Here is a 17,292-nt window from a genome sequence, read left to right on the forward strand (position 1 = left end):
GCCTCGAGAGTAGCTGGGACTACAGGCACCCGCCACCACGCCCGGCTAATTTTTTGTATTTTTAATAGAGATGGGGTTTCACTGTGTTAGCCAGGATGGTCTCGATCTCCTGACGTTGTGATCCGCCCGCCTCGGTCTCCCAAAGTGCCAGGATTACAGGCGTGAGCCACCACACCCGGCCTGACTGATGCTTTTAACGCTTAGTAATACCAAGAACTGACGACTGCTTCTATGACAGAAAAGAAAATCGAAACAGGAAAAACAGGTACCTGATATGATTCACAAAGTAGAGAAGAGAAAAAAAACTCAACTATATTCAAACTACTTAAACTAGAACATTTTAATACCCAGAAAGCATTCTTAAAACACAGACTTTCAGATGCAAGGTGATTCAAAACTTCATAAAAATATATGAGCTTCAAACTATACAGTTTAACTTAACAGAATGTCCATTTTCAATTTTTACAATAAGTAGAAAAACAGAATCAAGTTTTATGTAGTAATTCAAGACATATATAATTGCAAATAAGTGAAAAATTTCCATTTTACCCCAATTTCTCATCTGAAGCCTCAGATGGCATCTTGCCCACCAGGAATAAACACGTGAATAAATAATATGGCAGAAATGTCTTTCAAGTTCCCAGAGAACTAACTCTAAGCCCATCTCACATTTGTCTTTTAAGTTTTTTTGTTAAAGAGGAGCTGTTCTTAAAGAGATATTCCATTTTAGTCACTGCTCTTCTCAGGAAGGATATGTGTGATCCAGTAACTAAAGAAAGCTGAGATTACTCTGGCATGGTCTAGAAAGCAAAAAACACAAAACAAAAAATAAAACAAAGACAAAAAGAAAAATCATAAGTTATTATTATGTAGACACGAGCCTTTGGGCCCAAAGTGAACTCCCAAATAATCTAATAAAATGCAACTTTGGCATAAAACTGATGTTGAAAGTGACACATTACACTTGTTAATCACACATTACATAATCAGTATGGCAACACAATGCCTCAATTCTGAATATTTGTATTTCACTGGGGTATGAACCCTTGGTTCACTGGCTCTATTACACCTTAACTTCAAAACATCACATTGCAATATTATAGGCTTAACATCAGACCTGGAAGAAAACCCACATATAAACCGAAATGAAAATGAAATAGAAGTTTATGTCAAGGGTGAACAAGTAGAAAAAAGCCGGAAGTGGAGCCGTAAGTGAGACAACACAGGACCACGTGGCGCCCATGGTCATGAAACCAGGGCTGTGGCAGCGCCGGCCAAAGGCAGCCAAGACACCACAATCGCGATGCCACAGTCGCCCCTGATGTCACCACCAACCCTCAGAGCTTCACGGCAGGGACATGGCTCCGACCTCTGAGCCCACTGGTCCCTGGCTCCGACCTCTGAGCCCACTGGTCCCCGGCTCCGACCTCTGAGCCCGCCGGCCCAGGCTCTAACGTCTGTGCTCACCGGGCTCACGGGTGGACACCGGCTGCCAGTGAAGGCTCTCCCCAAGGTCAGGTTTTACAACTTGTCCGGGCACCAAATGCTGCACCTGGAATCTACTGCTTCTGAAGTTTCCAACCACAGAGAGCCAAGCCCCAGACAACAGAAGCCTCATTCACACTCCCCGCAGGCAGGCTCCATCCCACCCAGGGGCAAGTTGCCTGAGCTCTAGAAAGCCCCAACAGTCAGGATGATAAAAATCTAATTCCCATACAGAGGGTTAGAGGAGGGTGATGTTCGGAAATCCTCAGCCCTTCTCAGCGCACAGTGGGAGGAACACTCAGGGAACGGCAGCTACTACTGATAAGGAGAACGTGTAATAAAACGTCACAGAAGCGGGAGAGCTTGGCCCTAATGCTGGCATCGCAGTTGAATGCAGCCCCCATGACAGGAAAAGTAACTGCTGAGCCAGAGAAGAGGCAGAGGAGACATGATCGGCAGAAAACACCCACACCTGCTTTTCAAATGTGATCTCTGTGCTCATCCTACAGAGGTGAGAGACACAGTGACTAATTAAACTCCTAAGCTAGTTTTACTGTAAAAACCCTTAATTTCAAAAACTCGTATAGGCCAAGTCTGCATTAAACAAATACAACGTGTGAAAATGAAGCTTCATTGTTTGTAAAATTTTATTTCATAAAATAGCTTGACATAGAAAACCTTTAAGCACATATCCTACAGAACTCAAAGGAGTCCTCTCTTAGAGAAAACAGGTTCCTACACACAGTTTAGTTCTATCAGTGGCTTAACATAAATGTCTGTGTACACAAAACCTGTCCGATGATTTTAATATAAGAAACCAATCGTTTTAATAATGGGGGTTCTGGTAAATTCCCCACAACTGCCAAAACTCTTTTGGTGAATTTCAGAAAAGCCTCAAGTGTGAGAAACAGAGCAAAAATTTAAAAAATTAAAAAGTTAAAATCGCTTACTTTCATCTCTCATAAAAAACTCCTATCAGTTTAACATAATAAAATCAGCTTTTTTTTGCGGTTTGAGATAAATCTGATTATGGAAATCTAAGTTTGTTAACTACTTGCTGTAAGAGGCCTGACAACCCACCAGAAACAAAGAGATGCCGGCCTGGGGCCAACGCCGCCCTCTGCACACACAGATACCTTCTCAGGAGCACTGCCACCTTCCTGCTGGGGCCCCTCCTCTCTCCTCCACTGTCGCCCGTGGGCCCCGCTTCCTCCTCCAGGGTCGTTTCTCACGGCCCCTGGCCACGCTCCTGGTGGGCATCTGTACTCACTGTCCCTGATTTCTCTCCTCCCTGCACTCCGGGCCTCACGGCCCTCTTGAGCCTCAGCTGGAACCTGAGGTCTGACTGGCACCTGCATAGCTGCCGAGCACTGAGCTCTGGGCAGGGCCTCTCACCTCAAACCCTATCTTTCTGGGAGCCCCTCCTCCTCCTCGCGGTGACCTGGTCCTCCCAGTGCCTCACCGGCCACTCGGCAGCTCCCACTGGTTCTACCTCCATGGTCCACCTGGACGTTGGCTACAGCTGCCTAACCTGTGGCTGCACCTTGGTCCACGCTGCAGGCCCCTCTCAGCAGGTCCTCAGCAACCCCAACCTGGTCCATGCTGCAAGTACCTCTTGGCAAATCCTCAGCCGCCCCCACCTGGTCCACGCTGCAGGTACCTCTCAGCAGGTCCTCAGCAGCCCCCACCTGGTCTCCATTCTCTATCTCCTCCATCCAGCCTCAAGATAACAGCCCAGAAGCCTCATAGCTTCCAGGAACCTCCTGTCTCTGTCTGCGCAGAAGCCCAGAAGGCTCACATGCCCGGGGTCCCATGTGCCTGGTCCTGTCAGCTCTCCCCCTTCTGAGACTCACTCAATGCACCTCGCCCTGTCACATCCATCCCCTGGTCCAGCCACCGGGCTCCTCGCAGCTTCCAAACACATGGGTTCACCCATCTCAGCGCATGTGCACTTGGCTGCAACAACACCCTCCTCTTCCCGCTCCTCCACAGCCTCATCTCCAGGATCTATCTGCAGCTCTATGACGCATCTCACCGACTATCTGGCTTCTTTTCCAGCTCCTCAGCTAGGGAGCAAGCGCCCCAGGGTGGGGTCCCTACCAGCCTTCCCCAGTGGTAGGCTCCACAGCCCACAGCACCATGCAGGGCAACACAAAGCCAACACCTCCTCAACGGATGAGGGCGTTCTGCATGAAGGCAGCTCCTCCAGCACCCATATGCTCTGCACGCTGTGACTCCAGCCTCGTGGTCCCTGCAGCCCCCGGCTCCCTGCGCCGGTGCCACGGCATCATCATACCACGGTTATGTAACTGTTTGCTACCTGGCTTCTCTAACATGCTGGTCTTGACCCCTCAGCAATGTGGGTTTCTACGGACAGAAACCACTCCCGACACTTACTCTGAAACTCCCTCCACAAAATCTGCAGAGCCTCCTTCACTCCTTCTCTGGGATGGGTGCCACGGACCCACCTTCACTCCTCCTCTGGGATAGGTGCCACTGACGGGTGCCACGGACCCTCCTCCACTCCTCCTCTGGGATGGGTGCCATGGATGGGTGCCACATGCCAGCCCTGGGCCAGATGCGCTGCTCTGCACTCAGTGGTGTGCAGGTGAATGGCTCAACAGCCTGAATTTCTGATTTTCAGCATTTGCAGGTTTCTGTGGCCTGAATAGCCTCACCACAGCTTGTGTCACCGCACACGGCATTGGGAAGACATGAGCACAGCTGCTCCAGCACACAACAGTTTGCATGAAAAGGACGCACGGTGAAGATGGCAGAAAATAAAAGTCGTCATCACCACGTCAGGGGTTCAATAAGGTACCAGAGAGGTGGAGGTCAGCAAAAATTTACCACCTACCACAGCAGTAGAGGAGAAGGAAAAGAGGAAGAAATGAATTCACTTCTATTTAAACTTAGGAAAATTTGGCTCCAAGAGTTGACAGCTCCCAAGTCTGGAAACTTAGACTGCACATGCATTTCTGCATATATTATGTGAAATATTTTTATATCAAGCAGAGATGCAGGAAGCCTGTTTCTCTCTGGGACTCTATTCTCCCATGCCATATGTGCAGTGTCATATTTTCCAACTCATTGCTGTTTTGGTGGCGTGTAAGTCTTTTAGAGGCAAATCTCGATGAGAGTATCTTAAGCACGACCTTGAATAAATCGTGTGGTACTTACCAGGAGGCATCGTGCAATGTTCTGGGAACATTTCCAGAGCATGCTTCAATCTCTCAGTATCTTGCAGGAGCAGCAGCGTTTTCATGTGGTACAGGATGGACACATCTGAGGGCGGCATGCTGTGTGACGCAAGACGGTCCAGCAGCTCCTCAGCGGCATCTGCGAGGGCGGCTGAAGCTGCATCTCTGGAGACACCTACATAAAGTCAGTTTTGCTTGGAAATACAGTTTTGTTTTTATTTCTATAAACTAAAGATAAGCTTTCCTCTCTTAAGGAAGGTCTCAAACCTACGCTTCCACACAGAATGACATGTCTGGGAGATGAGAAGCTACCAGAAGAGAGAATCAGAACAGAGCTCAGTACAAAATACCACTGCATGAACGACTGTGGAAACCTGGCCCGTCTAGATGCCTGTCTGGCGAGACGCCTCCCCTGGCCCGTCTACACGTCTGTCTGGCGAGACGCCTCCCCTGGCCCGTCTACACGTCTGTCTGGCGAGACGCCTCCCCTGGCCCGTCTACACCTCTGTCTGGCGAGACGCCTCCCCTGGCCCGTCTACACGACTGTCTGGCGAGACGCCTCCCCTGGCCCGTCTACACGTCTGTCTGGCGAGACGCCTCCCCTGGCCCGTCTACACCTCTGTCTGGCGAGACGCCTCTCCTGGCCCGTCTACACGTCTGTCTGGCGAGACGCCTCCCCTGGCCCGTCTACACCTCTGTCTGGCGAGACGCCTCCCCTGGCCCGTCTACACGTCTGTCTGGCGAGACGCCTCCCCTGGCCCGTCTACACCTCTGTCTGGCGAGACGCCTCCCCTGGCCCGTCTACACGTCTGTCTGGCGAGACGCCTCCCCTGGCCCGTCTACACGTCTGTCTGGTGAGACGCCTCCCCTGGCCCGTCTACACGTCTGTCTGGTGAGACGCCTCCCCTGGCCCGTCTACACGTCTGTCTGGTGAGACGCCTCCCCTGGCCCGTCTACACGTCTGTCTGGTGAGACGCCTCACCTGGCCCGTCTACACCTCTGTCTGGTGAGACGCCTCCCCTGGCCCGTCTACACCTCTGTCTGGGGAGACGCCTCCCCTGGCCCGTCTACACCGCTGTCTGGTGAGACGCCTCCCCTGGCCCGTCTACACGTCTGTCTGGTGAGACGCCTCCCCTGGCCCGTCTACACGTCTGTCTGGTGAGACGCCTCCCCTGGCCCGTCTACACCGCTGTCTGGTGAGACGCCTCCCCTGGCCCGTCTACACGTCTGTCTGGTGAGACGCCTCCCCTGGCCCGTCTACACGTCTGTCTGGTGAGACGCCTCCCCTGGCCCGTCTACACGTCTGTCTGGTGAGACGCCTCCCCTGGCCCGTCTACACGTCTGTCTGGTGAGACGCCTCCCCTGGCCCGTCTACACGTCTGTCTGGTGAGACGCCTCACCTGGCCCGTCTACACCTCTGTCTGGTGAGACGCCTCCCCTGGCCCGTCTACACCTCTGTCTGGTGAGACGCCTCCCCTGGCCCGTCTACACCGCTGTCTGGTGAGACGCCTCCCCTGGCCCGTCTACACGTCTGTCTGGTGAGACGCCTCCCCTGGCCCGTCTACACCTCTGTCTGGTGAGACGCCTCCCCTGGCCCGTCTACACCTCTGTCTGGTGAGATGCTCTCCTGGCCCGTCTACACGTCTGTCTGGTGAGATGCCTTCCCTGTCCAACACACAACTCAGGGCTACGAACAGCAGCAGGTTAAACCAGACAATGAAAGCAAGCTCTCTATGCCCACATCACATCGCTTAAAAAAAGAATCAGACTGTGGCTGTTTAGAAGAAATCAAGGAGAACTGAAAACAAGCCCCCGACTTCCCCTGGGTCTGGCTGCTGGTCTTGCTTCTCTGGCTGCTGTTCAGCAGTATGACTGCAATTCACTTGCCTCTGGTGGTTTCGGCGTTAACCCTGCTTGGACTTGGCAGGACTTCTTCAACCTGTGACTCTGTGTCCTGTAACAATGGTGTAAAACTCCCAAATGTCACATCTCCGTCCTGCCCCCGCTCCGTCCTCTCTCCTCTCCACCTGGGCCTGTTTCAGGGACACGACTTCCCACTCCATGTCTGCCGGGTTCTTTCTTGTGTTTTCCACCCGTTTTCTCTCCACTCTGCATTCTGGGGACTTTCTTTCACCTGTCTTCCCGGTCACTAATTCTCTTTTATACCAACTCTCATTTGCTGTTTCCCTGTCTTTTGAGGCCTGAATTTTAGTTACTATATTTCTCAGGCCTAAAATTTCCATTCGATTATTTTAGTAGATTCAAATTACCTGGCGAAATGCTCCAATTTTTCCTTTTCCCCCTTATTTTAGACTCCTTATCTGATAACATCAGCCTCTCCCACTGTGGCTCTACTGCTCTTTTTTTCTTGTGGTTTTCAGTGCTGTGGTCTTGTCTCGTGGCATGCCCAGTAAACTGTTGCTGAACGCATAGGAAAGACTGCAGAGGTCTAGGATGGCGACATTTTCCTCTAGAGGGCTCACCCTTTGCTCCGCCAGGCAGACCGAGTAGAGGTGGATCCCCCAGACCGTGCAGGGACTGAGCTGACTCCAGGGTGGCCACACATTTGGGACAGGGTCATCTGCCTCTGGGCTGCCCTGCTCTGCTGGGCTCGAGGGTCAGGCCGATCCTCATGTCATCGGCACCTCAAGATGGCCAAGAGGCTCCTATGTTATTTGGAGGCTCTCTGTGTGGCTTCTCATCTTCCACCCACAGCTTCAGAATTGGGCAAAGGCTCCAAGGGAAGCCATGCAGTGTTGAGTTCTGTTCTCTGACCTCTGAGTCCACCGGCCCCAGCTCCAACGTCTGAACCCCCTGGCCCCAGGTCCAACATCTGAGCTCACTGGTCCCCAGGCTCTGACCTCTGAACCCATTGGCCCCTGCTCCGATCTCTGAGCCCACCGGTCCCCAGGATCTGACCTCTGAACCCGCCGGCCCCTGCTCCGACCTCTGAGCCCACTGGTCCCCAGGCTCCAACCTCTGAACCTGCCAGCCCCGGCTCCAACACCTGAGCCCACTGGTCACCAGGCTCCGACCTCTGAACATGCCGGCCCCGGCTCTAATATCTGTGCTCACTGGGCTCCAGGCTCCGACCTCTGAACCTGCCGGCCCCGGCTCTAATGTCTGTGCTCACTGGGCTCCAGGCTCTGACCTCTGAACCTGCCGGCCCCTGCTCCGACCTCTGAGCCCACCGGTCCCCCAGGCTCTGACCTCTGAACCCGCTGGCCCCTGCTCCGACCTCTGAGCGCACTGGTCCCCAGGCTCTGACCTCTGAACCTGCCGGCCCCGGCTCTAATGTCTGTGCTCACTGGGCTCCAGGCTCCAACCTCTGAACCTGCCGGCCCCGGCTCTAATGTCTGTGCTCACTGGGCTCCAGGCTCCGACCTCTGAACCTGCTGGCCCCGGCTCTAATGTCTGTGCTCACTGGGCTCCAGGCTGCGACCTCTGAACCTGCCGGCCCCGGCTCTAATGTCTGTGCTCACTGGGCTCCAGGCTCTGCTTTTGGTTTCTCAACCTGTGAGGCTGGTTTTTCTGCCTCTCTGGGCTCCACCAGGTCCTTTCCCCAGACCCTCACCCAACGCCCACACTCAGGACTTGCAGATTCCTGAAGACAAGTGGCTGCAGATGTTTCCATGATAATCTCCCCATGAGGGTTCCAGGAGTTCCATCTTTCTCTGAGCTGTTTTCCTGAATAGCTTCCTGATCCCTTCAACAGGTGTTTCTCATCCTGGCTTTCTGGTTACTCCTGGCATGACTGTTGGTCTGCCCCAAGCTGCTCGATCACACACAGAATAGAAAGTTTACTGAGATCTTTCTGAATTCTACGTCTACTTTGCAGTGTCTTAGCCATGTCTTCCTGATGTGCCATCTGGATATGTGTTTTCAATTTGTTAATACAATCCGCTGAGAAACACGCTAAAGAGGAAGAGGCTAGAGTGCTCTTCGTGTTGAAATCAATCTATTAAAAAAGGTACTTCTGCATCTTTGTTAAAATCAGTTACTTACTTCCCAAATTATTACATAGCTGATATTTCTCAATCTTGCTCATAAGAACACCATCAAATGCCTTGCTTAAATCTGGATCTGCTAAACCCACCACAGTAACCTGAACCTGCTGGTAACGTCATTGAAAAGACACCTATACCCACAAAAATTAAAAAGTATTAAAAAAAATTAAAGAGAAGAAAGCCAGGAAGCCAGCCCACGGTGAGTATCTCTGTTCTGGGGCAGCCACGTGTCCCTAGGTCAGCTGTCAACAAAGCGTACTGCAGATGTAAGCAAGTGCCATCTGCGACATTAAACCTATGTTTATTTTCCTTATGTCAGTACAAACAACTGCACAACAATGCTTGCTGAGAAATCGTGCATCCGTTCTACGTGGAAGAGAAAATGAAATCTGTCCTAAAGGCGCAAGCTGTGTTTCCTTCACCTCTCAGTCTGCTTATGAAGGTGAGCTCAGCTCATCAAAACCTCCAATCTGGATTTATCTCTTGTTTAGAAAAATAGCCTGGATGCCAACACACTCCAAAACCTGACCTTAGAGGCATGGAGGACACGGGGCCAGCCTCTCCTTGGCACAGCTGGCCAGGGCCACCACACTGCTTCTCTGGATATGCCAGGGGCACCTGCCCATCCACATCATTGGTGGAAAGCACGTAAATACCCTGATCTTTGCCTTATAGCTAATTATTTACATTGAATATTTTTTACTTATATTAGTTGCCTTACAACTAATTATTTTACATTGAATATTTTAATGTATGTTTTAACATTTAAGCATTATATTTGTTTCTTTTAATAAACTTTTAAGTGGATGTCACTATGCAAGAGAAAAACAGTAAAAAACATACCGTCATAAAAATACATTTCCTGTGTTGACTTCAAAAAATTTAGAATACTGTCTGCCTTTTCATTGGTAATTGTATCATCTTCCTCGCTGGCGTCTGCACCGTCCTCCTCCCCGGAGTCTGCACCCTCTTCCTCCCCAGCCCATGTTGGGTCTTCCTCGCTGGCGTCCACACCGTCCTCCTCCCTGGTGTCTTTAACGTCTTCCTCCCCGGCCCGTGTCAGGTCTTCCTCATTGGTGTCCACACCGTCCTCCTCCCTGGCGTCTTTAACGTCTTCCTCCCCGGCCGGTGTCGGATCTTCCTCACTGGCATCCACACCCTCTTCCTCCCTAGCCCGTGTCAGGTCTTCCTCGCTGGTGTCTGCACCATCTTCCTCCCTGGTGTCTTTAACGTCTTCCTCCCCGGCCGGTGTCGGGTCTTCCTCGCCGGCGTCCACACCATCCTCCTCACCAGCCTCTCCCATGCCTTCCCCTTCATTGCTGCTGTCCTCGGGCTGGTACATGAAACTGACACCAGCAGCCTTTGCTGCCAAGCCGGCTGCTTTCTTCCTTTTAATTTGCTGTTTCTTTTTCAGTTTCCTTTTTTTATTTTTGCTTATTGTGGTGCCATCTGTATGCTGTCGCTGAGATTTCTCCTGTAACAGACTCTGCTGTTTCTCTAATTCTGCTTGTTCTGTAAGAACATTATTGAGATTTTTAAATTTTTTCTTTGATTTATGCTTCCTAATTCTTCTTCTCTTTGGCTGGTCATGAGGATCCTGATCTGTTAAAAAAATTCAAATATAACAATTTTCAGTACAATGAAACCATAACAAACATATTAGGCTAAATAAATTTTCCATCAGGATCTTCTAGTTTTAGTAGAAAAAGAGTTTACACTATTTACTTCGGTGATTCTCAACTTTACCATCAAAGATCCTAGGACTAACATAATATAAATAGCAACCTACTTTTTTTTTCCCATAAAAGGCTCATTTAGATGTATATACACTCACAGATGCGACAATCATAATATATGGTGTGTTTTGAAGGATGTACAAGTTGTTGTTTTTTTTTTTTTTCCTGAGACATAGTCTTACTTTGCTGCACAGGCTGGAGTGCAGTGGAACAATCTCGGCTCACTGCAACCTCTGCCTCCCAGGTTCAAGTGATTCCGGTACCACTGCCTCTCCAGTAGCTGGGAGTACAGGCAAGCACCACCATGCCCAGCTAATTTTTTTATTTTCAGTAGAGACGGGGTTTCGCCATGTTGGCCAGGGTTGTCTCAAACTCCTGGTCTCAAGTGATCCACCTGCCTCGGGCTCCCAAAGTGCTGGGATTTCAGGAATGAGCCATTGCGCCTGGCCAGTTGTTGCATTTTTATAGTAAAATTTCATTTCTATGGGCCTTTCCCTCTATGGGGGGGGAAATCCTTATTTCTTTTGTTTTTTTTTAAAATTTATTTTACAATTTAGTCCTTTCTAAAGTTACTTGTGTGTGAGAATAAAAAATAAGTAATGATGATTCGCCCATCTGAGTCAGCAACAGGTTGCGTTTTGACACGAAGCTAAGCTGGACTCCAGGTTGGCAGAAGGTGGTTTATAAATAGCATAGGTTGGTGGTGTGCTGGTAAATGGCTAACAACCAGCTCTCTGAAAAGTCCTGAGTCCTCCCATCTGCTAATTTCCCTGGTGTAAATATTTCCCCCATGGCCGATTTCAAACTACCACTGTGGTGTTGCAGAACAGAAGAGGTAGCACAGCCAATTCTCACAGGCTGAGAGGGGCAGCATGGCTTGAAACGGGCGGCTGGGGAGAGAGTGGGCAGGAAGCACCATGGATAAACCATGGCAGTCTCAACACCTCAGTGAGGACAGAGGCGCGGCGTCCCCTCGGTGAGGACAGAGGCGCGGCGCCCCCTCGGTGAGGACAGAGGCGCGGCGCCCCCCCATCACCCCCCAGGCTCCTCCTGGCACGTCCTTCTCTGCCAGCTCTGTCAGTGCCGCTCATCGCCAGTGTCGTACCCCGGGATCAGCTTCCCCTCCTAAGACTACAAGACAAACAAACGGTTGCCCTGTTGAGATCGATTGCGCTATTGATCTATTTTTATAAGACTATAAAACAGTAATTTAAGAAGGTGAAGGAGGCAAAAAGGCCATAAAATGGTAAGTTTATCATATTTTTTCACATAAATGTGTATGCGTGTACTTTTGAAAAGGAAAAGTTAATATACATCAAAAAAAAGAGACTGGACATCCATTTCTCAGGATGCTCCCTGCAGTTACTCCTTGGGTGGTCTAAGTATAGGCTGCTTTTTCCCCCCAGTTTCTCTGATTTCCAAGTCTAGTTTAAGAGAGGAGGCTTGAAAAACCAGCATCGGGAACACAGAAGTGCCGATAAGTCTTGTTGGTGTTAAGAAGGTAATGAAAGGATACTGCACACAACGACATGCAAATCAGTTAATCCGTTAGAAACAGATTCCTGAGAAAAGTACAATTTAGCCAATGGACACACAAAGAACAGAAAATCGCAATATTCCTGCATCTGTCTTAAAAAATGAGTCTAGTTAAAAATAATCCCACAAAAGAACGTCAGGCTTAGATAGGTTCACCTGTGACTTTCACTAAACATTTAAAGAAAAAGTCTTGGGAGGCTGAGGCAGGCGGATCAGGAGGTCAGGAGATCGAGACCATCCTGGCTAACATGGTGAAACCCAGTCTCTACTAAAAATACAAAAATTAGCCGGGTGTGGTGGCAGGTGCCTGTAGTCCCAGCTACTCGGGAGGCTGAGGCAGAAGAATCGCTTGAACCCGGGAGGCGGAGCTTGCAGTGAGCCGAGACTGCACCACTGCACTCCAGCCTGGGTGACAAAGCGAGACTCCATCTCAAAAGAAAAGAAAAAGCCAACACATGTCTTACATACCCGTTTCCAGATAGCAGAAAAGATAATGACCCCTGACGACTCCAACGTCCCTCACGGCTCTGGGCCCTCATGGCTCTGACGTCCGTCACAGCTCTGGCCTCTTATGATTCTGGCCCCTCACAGCTTCAGCTCCGACCCCTCACAGCTTTGATCCCTCACAGCTCCTACCGCTCACAGCAAGTGACCCCTCACAGCTCCCACCCCTTAGAGCAGTGACCCCTCACAGCTCCCACCCCTCAGCAGAGACCCCTCACAGCTCCCACCCCTTAGAGCAGTGACCCCTCACAGCTCCCACCCCTTAGAGCAGTGACCCCTCACAGCTCCCATCCCTCAGCAGAGACCCCTCACAGCTCCCACCCCTTAGAGCAGTGACCCCTCACAGCTCCCACCCCTCAGCAGAGACCCCTCACAGCTCCCACCCCTTAGAGCAGTGACCCCTCACAGCTCCCATCCCTCAGCAGAGACCCCTCACAGCTCCGACTCCTCACAGCTCCCACCCCTCACAGCTCCAGTCCCCCTCAGCAGTGACCCCTCACAGCTCCCAACTCACAGCTTCAGCTCCGACCCCTCACAGCTCCCAACTCACAGCTTCAGCTCCGACCCCTCACAGCTCCTACTGCTCACAGCAAGTGACCCCTCACAGCTCCCACCCCTCACAAAAGCTCTGGCCCCTCACAGCACCCACCCTCACAGCCTCCACACCTCACAGCTCCCCTCTCTCACAGCTCCCACCCATCACAGCACCCACCCCTCACAGTTCCCAACCCTTGCAGCTCTGTGAGGGCCCCAGCGTCTCCACTCGCCTGACAAGGGCATTGCAAGAAGGGAGGGCCACGGGCCCATCTCTCCCGTGGATGCTGCTACAAATATTCCATGCAAGATATTCACGAGATTCCGGTCATGTAAAGTGTATGATAAAATCTCGAATCAAACTGCCTCAAAAGAAGAAATCTAAATCGGATACAAGATACCTACAAGAACCCACAGCCAAGGTCATACGTGATGTTGAAATGCTGAAAACCTTTTCTCCAACAGGTCCTGTGACATCACTGTGGTCACCTCCACACCGGGGCTCCAGGCAGGGCACCAGGGAGACAACGTGTGCAAGAGCTGGAAAGGAAGAAACACAGCTGCCACCCCTGTGAACACAGAAGGTGCAAGAGAATCCACAGCTGCCACCCCTCCCCTGAAAACACAGAAAGTCCAAGAGAATCCACAGCTGCCACCCCTCCCCTGAAAACACAGAAAGTCCAAGAGAATCCACGGCTGCCACCCCTCCCCTATAAACACAGAAAGTCCAAGAGAATCCACAGCTGCCACCCCTCCCCTATAAACACAGAAAGTCCAAGAGAATCCACAGCTGCCACCCCTCCCCTGAAAACACAGAAAGTCCAAGAGAATCCACAGCTGCCACCCCTCCCCATGAACACAGAAAGTCCAAGAGAATCCACAGCTGCCACCCCTCCCCCCAAAACACGGAAAGTCCAAGAGAATCCACAGCTGCCACCCCTGCCCGTGAACACAGAAAGTCCAAGAGAATCCACAGCTGCCACCCCTCCCCTGAAAACACAGAAAGTCCAAGAGAATCCACAGCTGCCACCCCTCCCCTGTAAACACAGGAAGTCCAAGAGAATCCACAGCTGCCACCCCTCCCCTGAAAACACAGAAAGTCCAAGAGAATCCACAGCTGCCACCCCTCCCCATGAACACAGAAAGTCCAAGAGAATCCACGGCTGCCACCCCTCCCCTGAAAACACAGAAAGTCCAAGAGAATCCACAGCTGCCACCCCTCCCCCAAAAACACGGAAAGTCCAAGAGAATCCACAGCTGCCACCCCTTCCCTATAAACACAGAAAGTCCAAGAGAATCTATAGCTGCCACCCCTCCCCTAAAAACACGGAAGGTCCAAGAGAATCCACGGCTGCCACCCCTCCCCCAAAAACACGGAAAGTCCAAGAGAATCCACAGCTGCCACCCCTCCCCCAAAAACACAGAAAGTCCAAGAGAATCCACAGCTGCCACCCCTGTAAACACAGAAAATCCAAGAGAATCCACAGCTGCCACCCCATCGACAGGCAAGTGTGTCACAAATGCAGTGGTCACCACTCAGGAGAAAAAGGAACGTGCCACCAACACACACATCATGAGCTGCAACATCCTGACAGTGTGTGAGAGAGCCTAGACCGCCCCGCTCCCCCAGTTCCACACACCACCTGGCCCCACTTCTGTGAGTCCTGGGGTCTGTGAGCAGATCCACTGGGGCTTCCTGGACAGGGCAGAGGGGAGGAAGGGGCAGTCTCAGGGCACAAGGAGACCTGGTGGTGACGGACACATTCATTATTTCAACTGCGATAGTGGTCTCTGGGTCACGCTACACGCAGACTCATGAACTGCACACTTTGAACATCAGTGATGCTGCCCAAAGCCACTAAAAAACACCGTATCCCAGAGAGCCAGACTGGATGCATTTGGCAGGCTCTGCCGCACCAGCTTGTGGCCTCTGCACCCCACTTCCCCTGCTGTCAACTGGGGGTGTGACAGCAGCTCCAGGGTCACCCAAATCCCCACGCCCAGAGCCCTGCAGCGCTGCCCAGCCTGAGGAGGCTGAGTCATGGTGGCTACTCCATCCCAGATCTCAAATTTCCTGACGCTTCCGGACAATGGAGCACTGTACAAAATAGCTTACAATCTAGCGCATGAGAAAAACAACATCCTTTAACTCTGTCTTATTTAAAACACGTGCCTGCATTTGTGGTGAGACATACCCAGCAGGGGTCACAATAATTTGGCAACTGAGAAAAAAAGATGTTTATGAATGACTTTCACATATGAGATGGAGAAAAGCTTCCTTGGGGATTGGAGTCTCATACAGAGAATGCAAGAGTAATCAGAACTTGGAGGAAGAAAACGCAAGCAGGATTGCAAAGCAGTGCCCTCCACCTAAAGTAGACAGAGGGCCTCTGCAGGTCTTGCCACCAGAAGCCACAGGACCCATCCGTTTTGCAATTGTTGAGCTTCGGTTCATTCAGACAGACCTGTTTCTTTGTAATGATGTTTTCACTGTGCTGTTAGGTTTCCTGCCAAGCCAGAAACCATCTCTTAAGCAGAAGCCGCACTTACATCTGGGTGGAAAGATGGCCAGCAGAGACTGCCCGGCTGAGCCTTCGTCAGGCTCCGGAACCTCCTCTGAGGCCCACCTGTGCGCTTCCCTGCAAAATCCAGTCTCAGCAACAAAGTCACTTTAGCAAGGACCCCACCCTTGACACCTGATTGGGCTCCTCACCCCACCACCCCTCGGTGATGTCTGATCGCCCTGTCTGCCTTCATTAAGAATCCTGGTGGGTTGGTTTAGCCAGACTCTCCCTCACCTTTGATGTCTCCTCTCAGAAGTTTTCCATCCACCCCCACCCTGCCCCTTGGCTACAGATTCCCACTTTTCCTTGTTGTATTTGGTCTTGAGCCCAGTCTCTCTGCCCCCGTGTAAAACCCCGTTGGGGTGGTCCCTGCACCTAGGGTGATGTCCTGAATGAAGTCTTCCTCACGGTGGTCTGACAGGTGTCTTGACCACCGTAACACAATTATAGTCGCAACCTCCCAGCTTCTCAAAGTCTCATCTGAGGGGTCTGCCAAGCATTCCGTTCTCAGCTTTAGTGAGGAACACAAGACCCTAAGGAATATGACCCAAAATAAGACAGTTGGCTCAGCAGGTCAAGGGGAAAACAACAGAGGCTTCATCCAAACAGCTCTGAGGCCCTGAGCATGTGCTCTATGCTCTGGTGTCCTGGTGGCTCTGACACGGGCCCTTTTACCCTGATGCACTGTGACTTCTCCACTCATGCTGCACCCTCCATATGACTTTTCAGAACCACTCCACAGACTCCAGAATGTCCACATCTCCAGGGCATGTGGAAGGTCTACGCCCTTCACACCCAGCAGCTGAAAGCGATGTGAGGGAACCAGAGGCCAGGCTATTTATAATTGGAGCAGCACGCTTTGAAAAGCTGCCATCCCCAAAACACACCTTTCAGACACACTAACTTTAAAAGGAGTCACAATGTGTCAAAACTCTCTCTGCTGCTATTTGGCACCTACATTCTGATGAACTGCTGGAGTAGAAATAGTTAGATACCAAAAATGACCAGTCTTCAGATTCTAATTCTCACAGCTGCACCTTCTTACATGAAAGTAGGCTAGGCATTTTAAAGGGAATATGAACTTCATTCTAGATTCAAAGCTAGGCTACAAATTGCATCTGATAATTACCCTCAAGCTACCAATGTCCTCTAGGTGCTAAATAAAAAGTAGTAAACTTCTTATCAAGTTGATCTAAACCCTACCTGTGAAAGCAGATCTTTAAAATGTAGTAACATGAAAAGCTTCCAGTTGCTGAGTGTGTTGTTTGCCTAAAATTCAGGAAAATATTTTGCAATAACACCACAGATTGTACTCATTTAGCCAAGGAAACACTGGAGTCTCACAGACACGGACACTCGGGCCTGCTGAGAAGCATGTCCTGCCCCGGGCAGGGTGGTTTGAGATCCCTGGAGATTCAGGGATGGACGAGCGGTGGCTGTGGCTGGCGTGGACCGTGGCAGTTGCTTGCCATGTAGAAGACCTGCCACAGAGAGAGGAATTCATGTTCGGTTTGGCCTTTGAGGATAAAATTCAGACCCAGCAGACAGGGCTTCAGGGAATGAAGGTAGCTCACATGGCTCCTGGGACAGAGACTTCTCCCCAGGGCCTAAGCCACCAAGGACTGCCTGTGAGACGGGGAGCACCCCTCCAGGGTCAGCCGTGAGGGTCAGCAGGTGCCTGAACACCCTCTGAATAAAGAGGACTTGAAGAGTTCCCTGTCACTTT

The 17,292-nt window shown here is 51.0% G+C and overlaps 1 protein-coding gene across 6 annotated transcripts in view; it reads right to left on the reverse strand.

Annotated features, from left to right (window-relative positions):
- Positions 1–325: 325 nt before the first annotated feature.
- Positions 326–17,292, reverse strand: part of ERICH1 (glutamate rich 1) — a 63,813-nt gene continuing 46,846 nt past the window's right edge. For 2 of the 6 annotated variants that reach the window (XM_063709011.1, XM_055347998.2), the window contains 4 exons: positions 13,408–13,542; positions 9,536–10,294; positions 4,666–4,860; positions 326–800 (listed from right to left, as the gene is read on the reverse strand). In XM_063709011.1, the coding sequence (XP_063565081.1) occupies positions 727–800; positions 4,666–4,860; positions 9,536–10,294; positions 13,408–13,542 (1,163 nt within the window). In that variant the 3' untranslated portion in view covers positions 326–726. Of the gene's footprint in view, positions 801–4,665; positions 4,861–9,535; positions 10,295–13,407; positions 13,543–17,292 lie in introns of those variants that run through there. The other 4 variants (XM_004046567.5, XM_063709012.1, XM_055347999.2 and 1 more) reach the window with 3 other exon arrangements.

Source organism: Gorilla gorilla, chromosome 7, assembly GCF_029281585.2.
Source record: "Gorilla gorilla gorilla isolate KB3781 chromosome 7, NHGRI_mGorGor1-v2.1_pri, whole genome shotgun sequence".
Classification (NCBI taxonomy): Eukaryota; Metazoa; Chordata; class Mammalia; order Primates; family Hominidae; genus Gorilla; species Gorilla gorilla.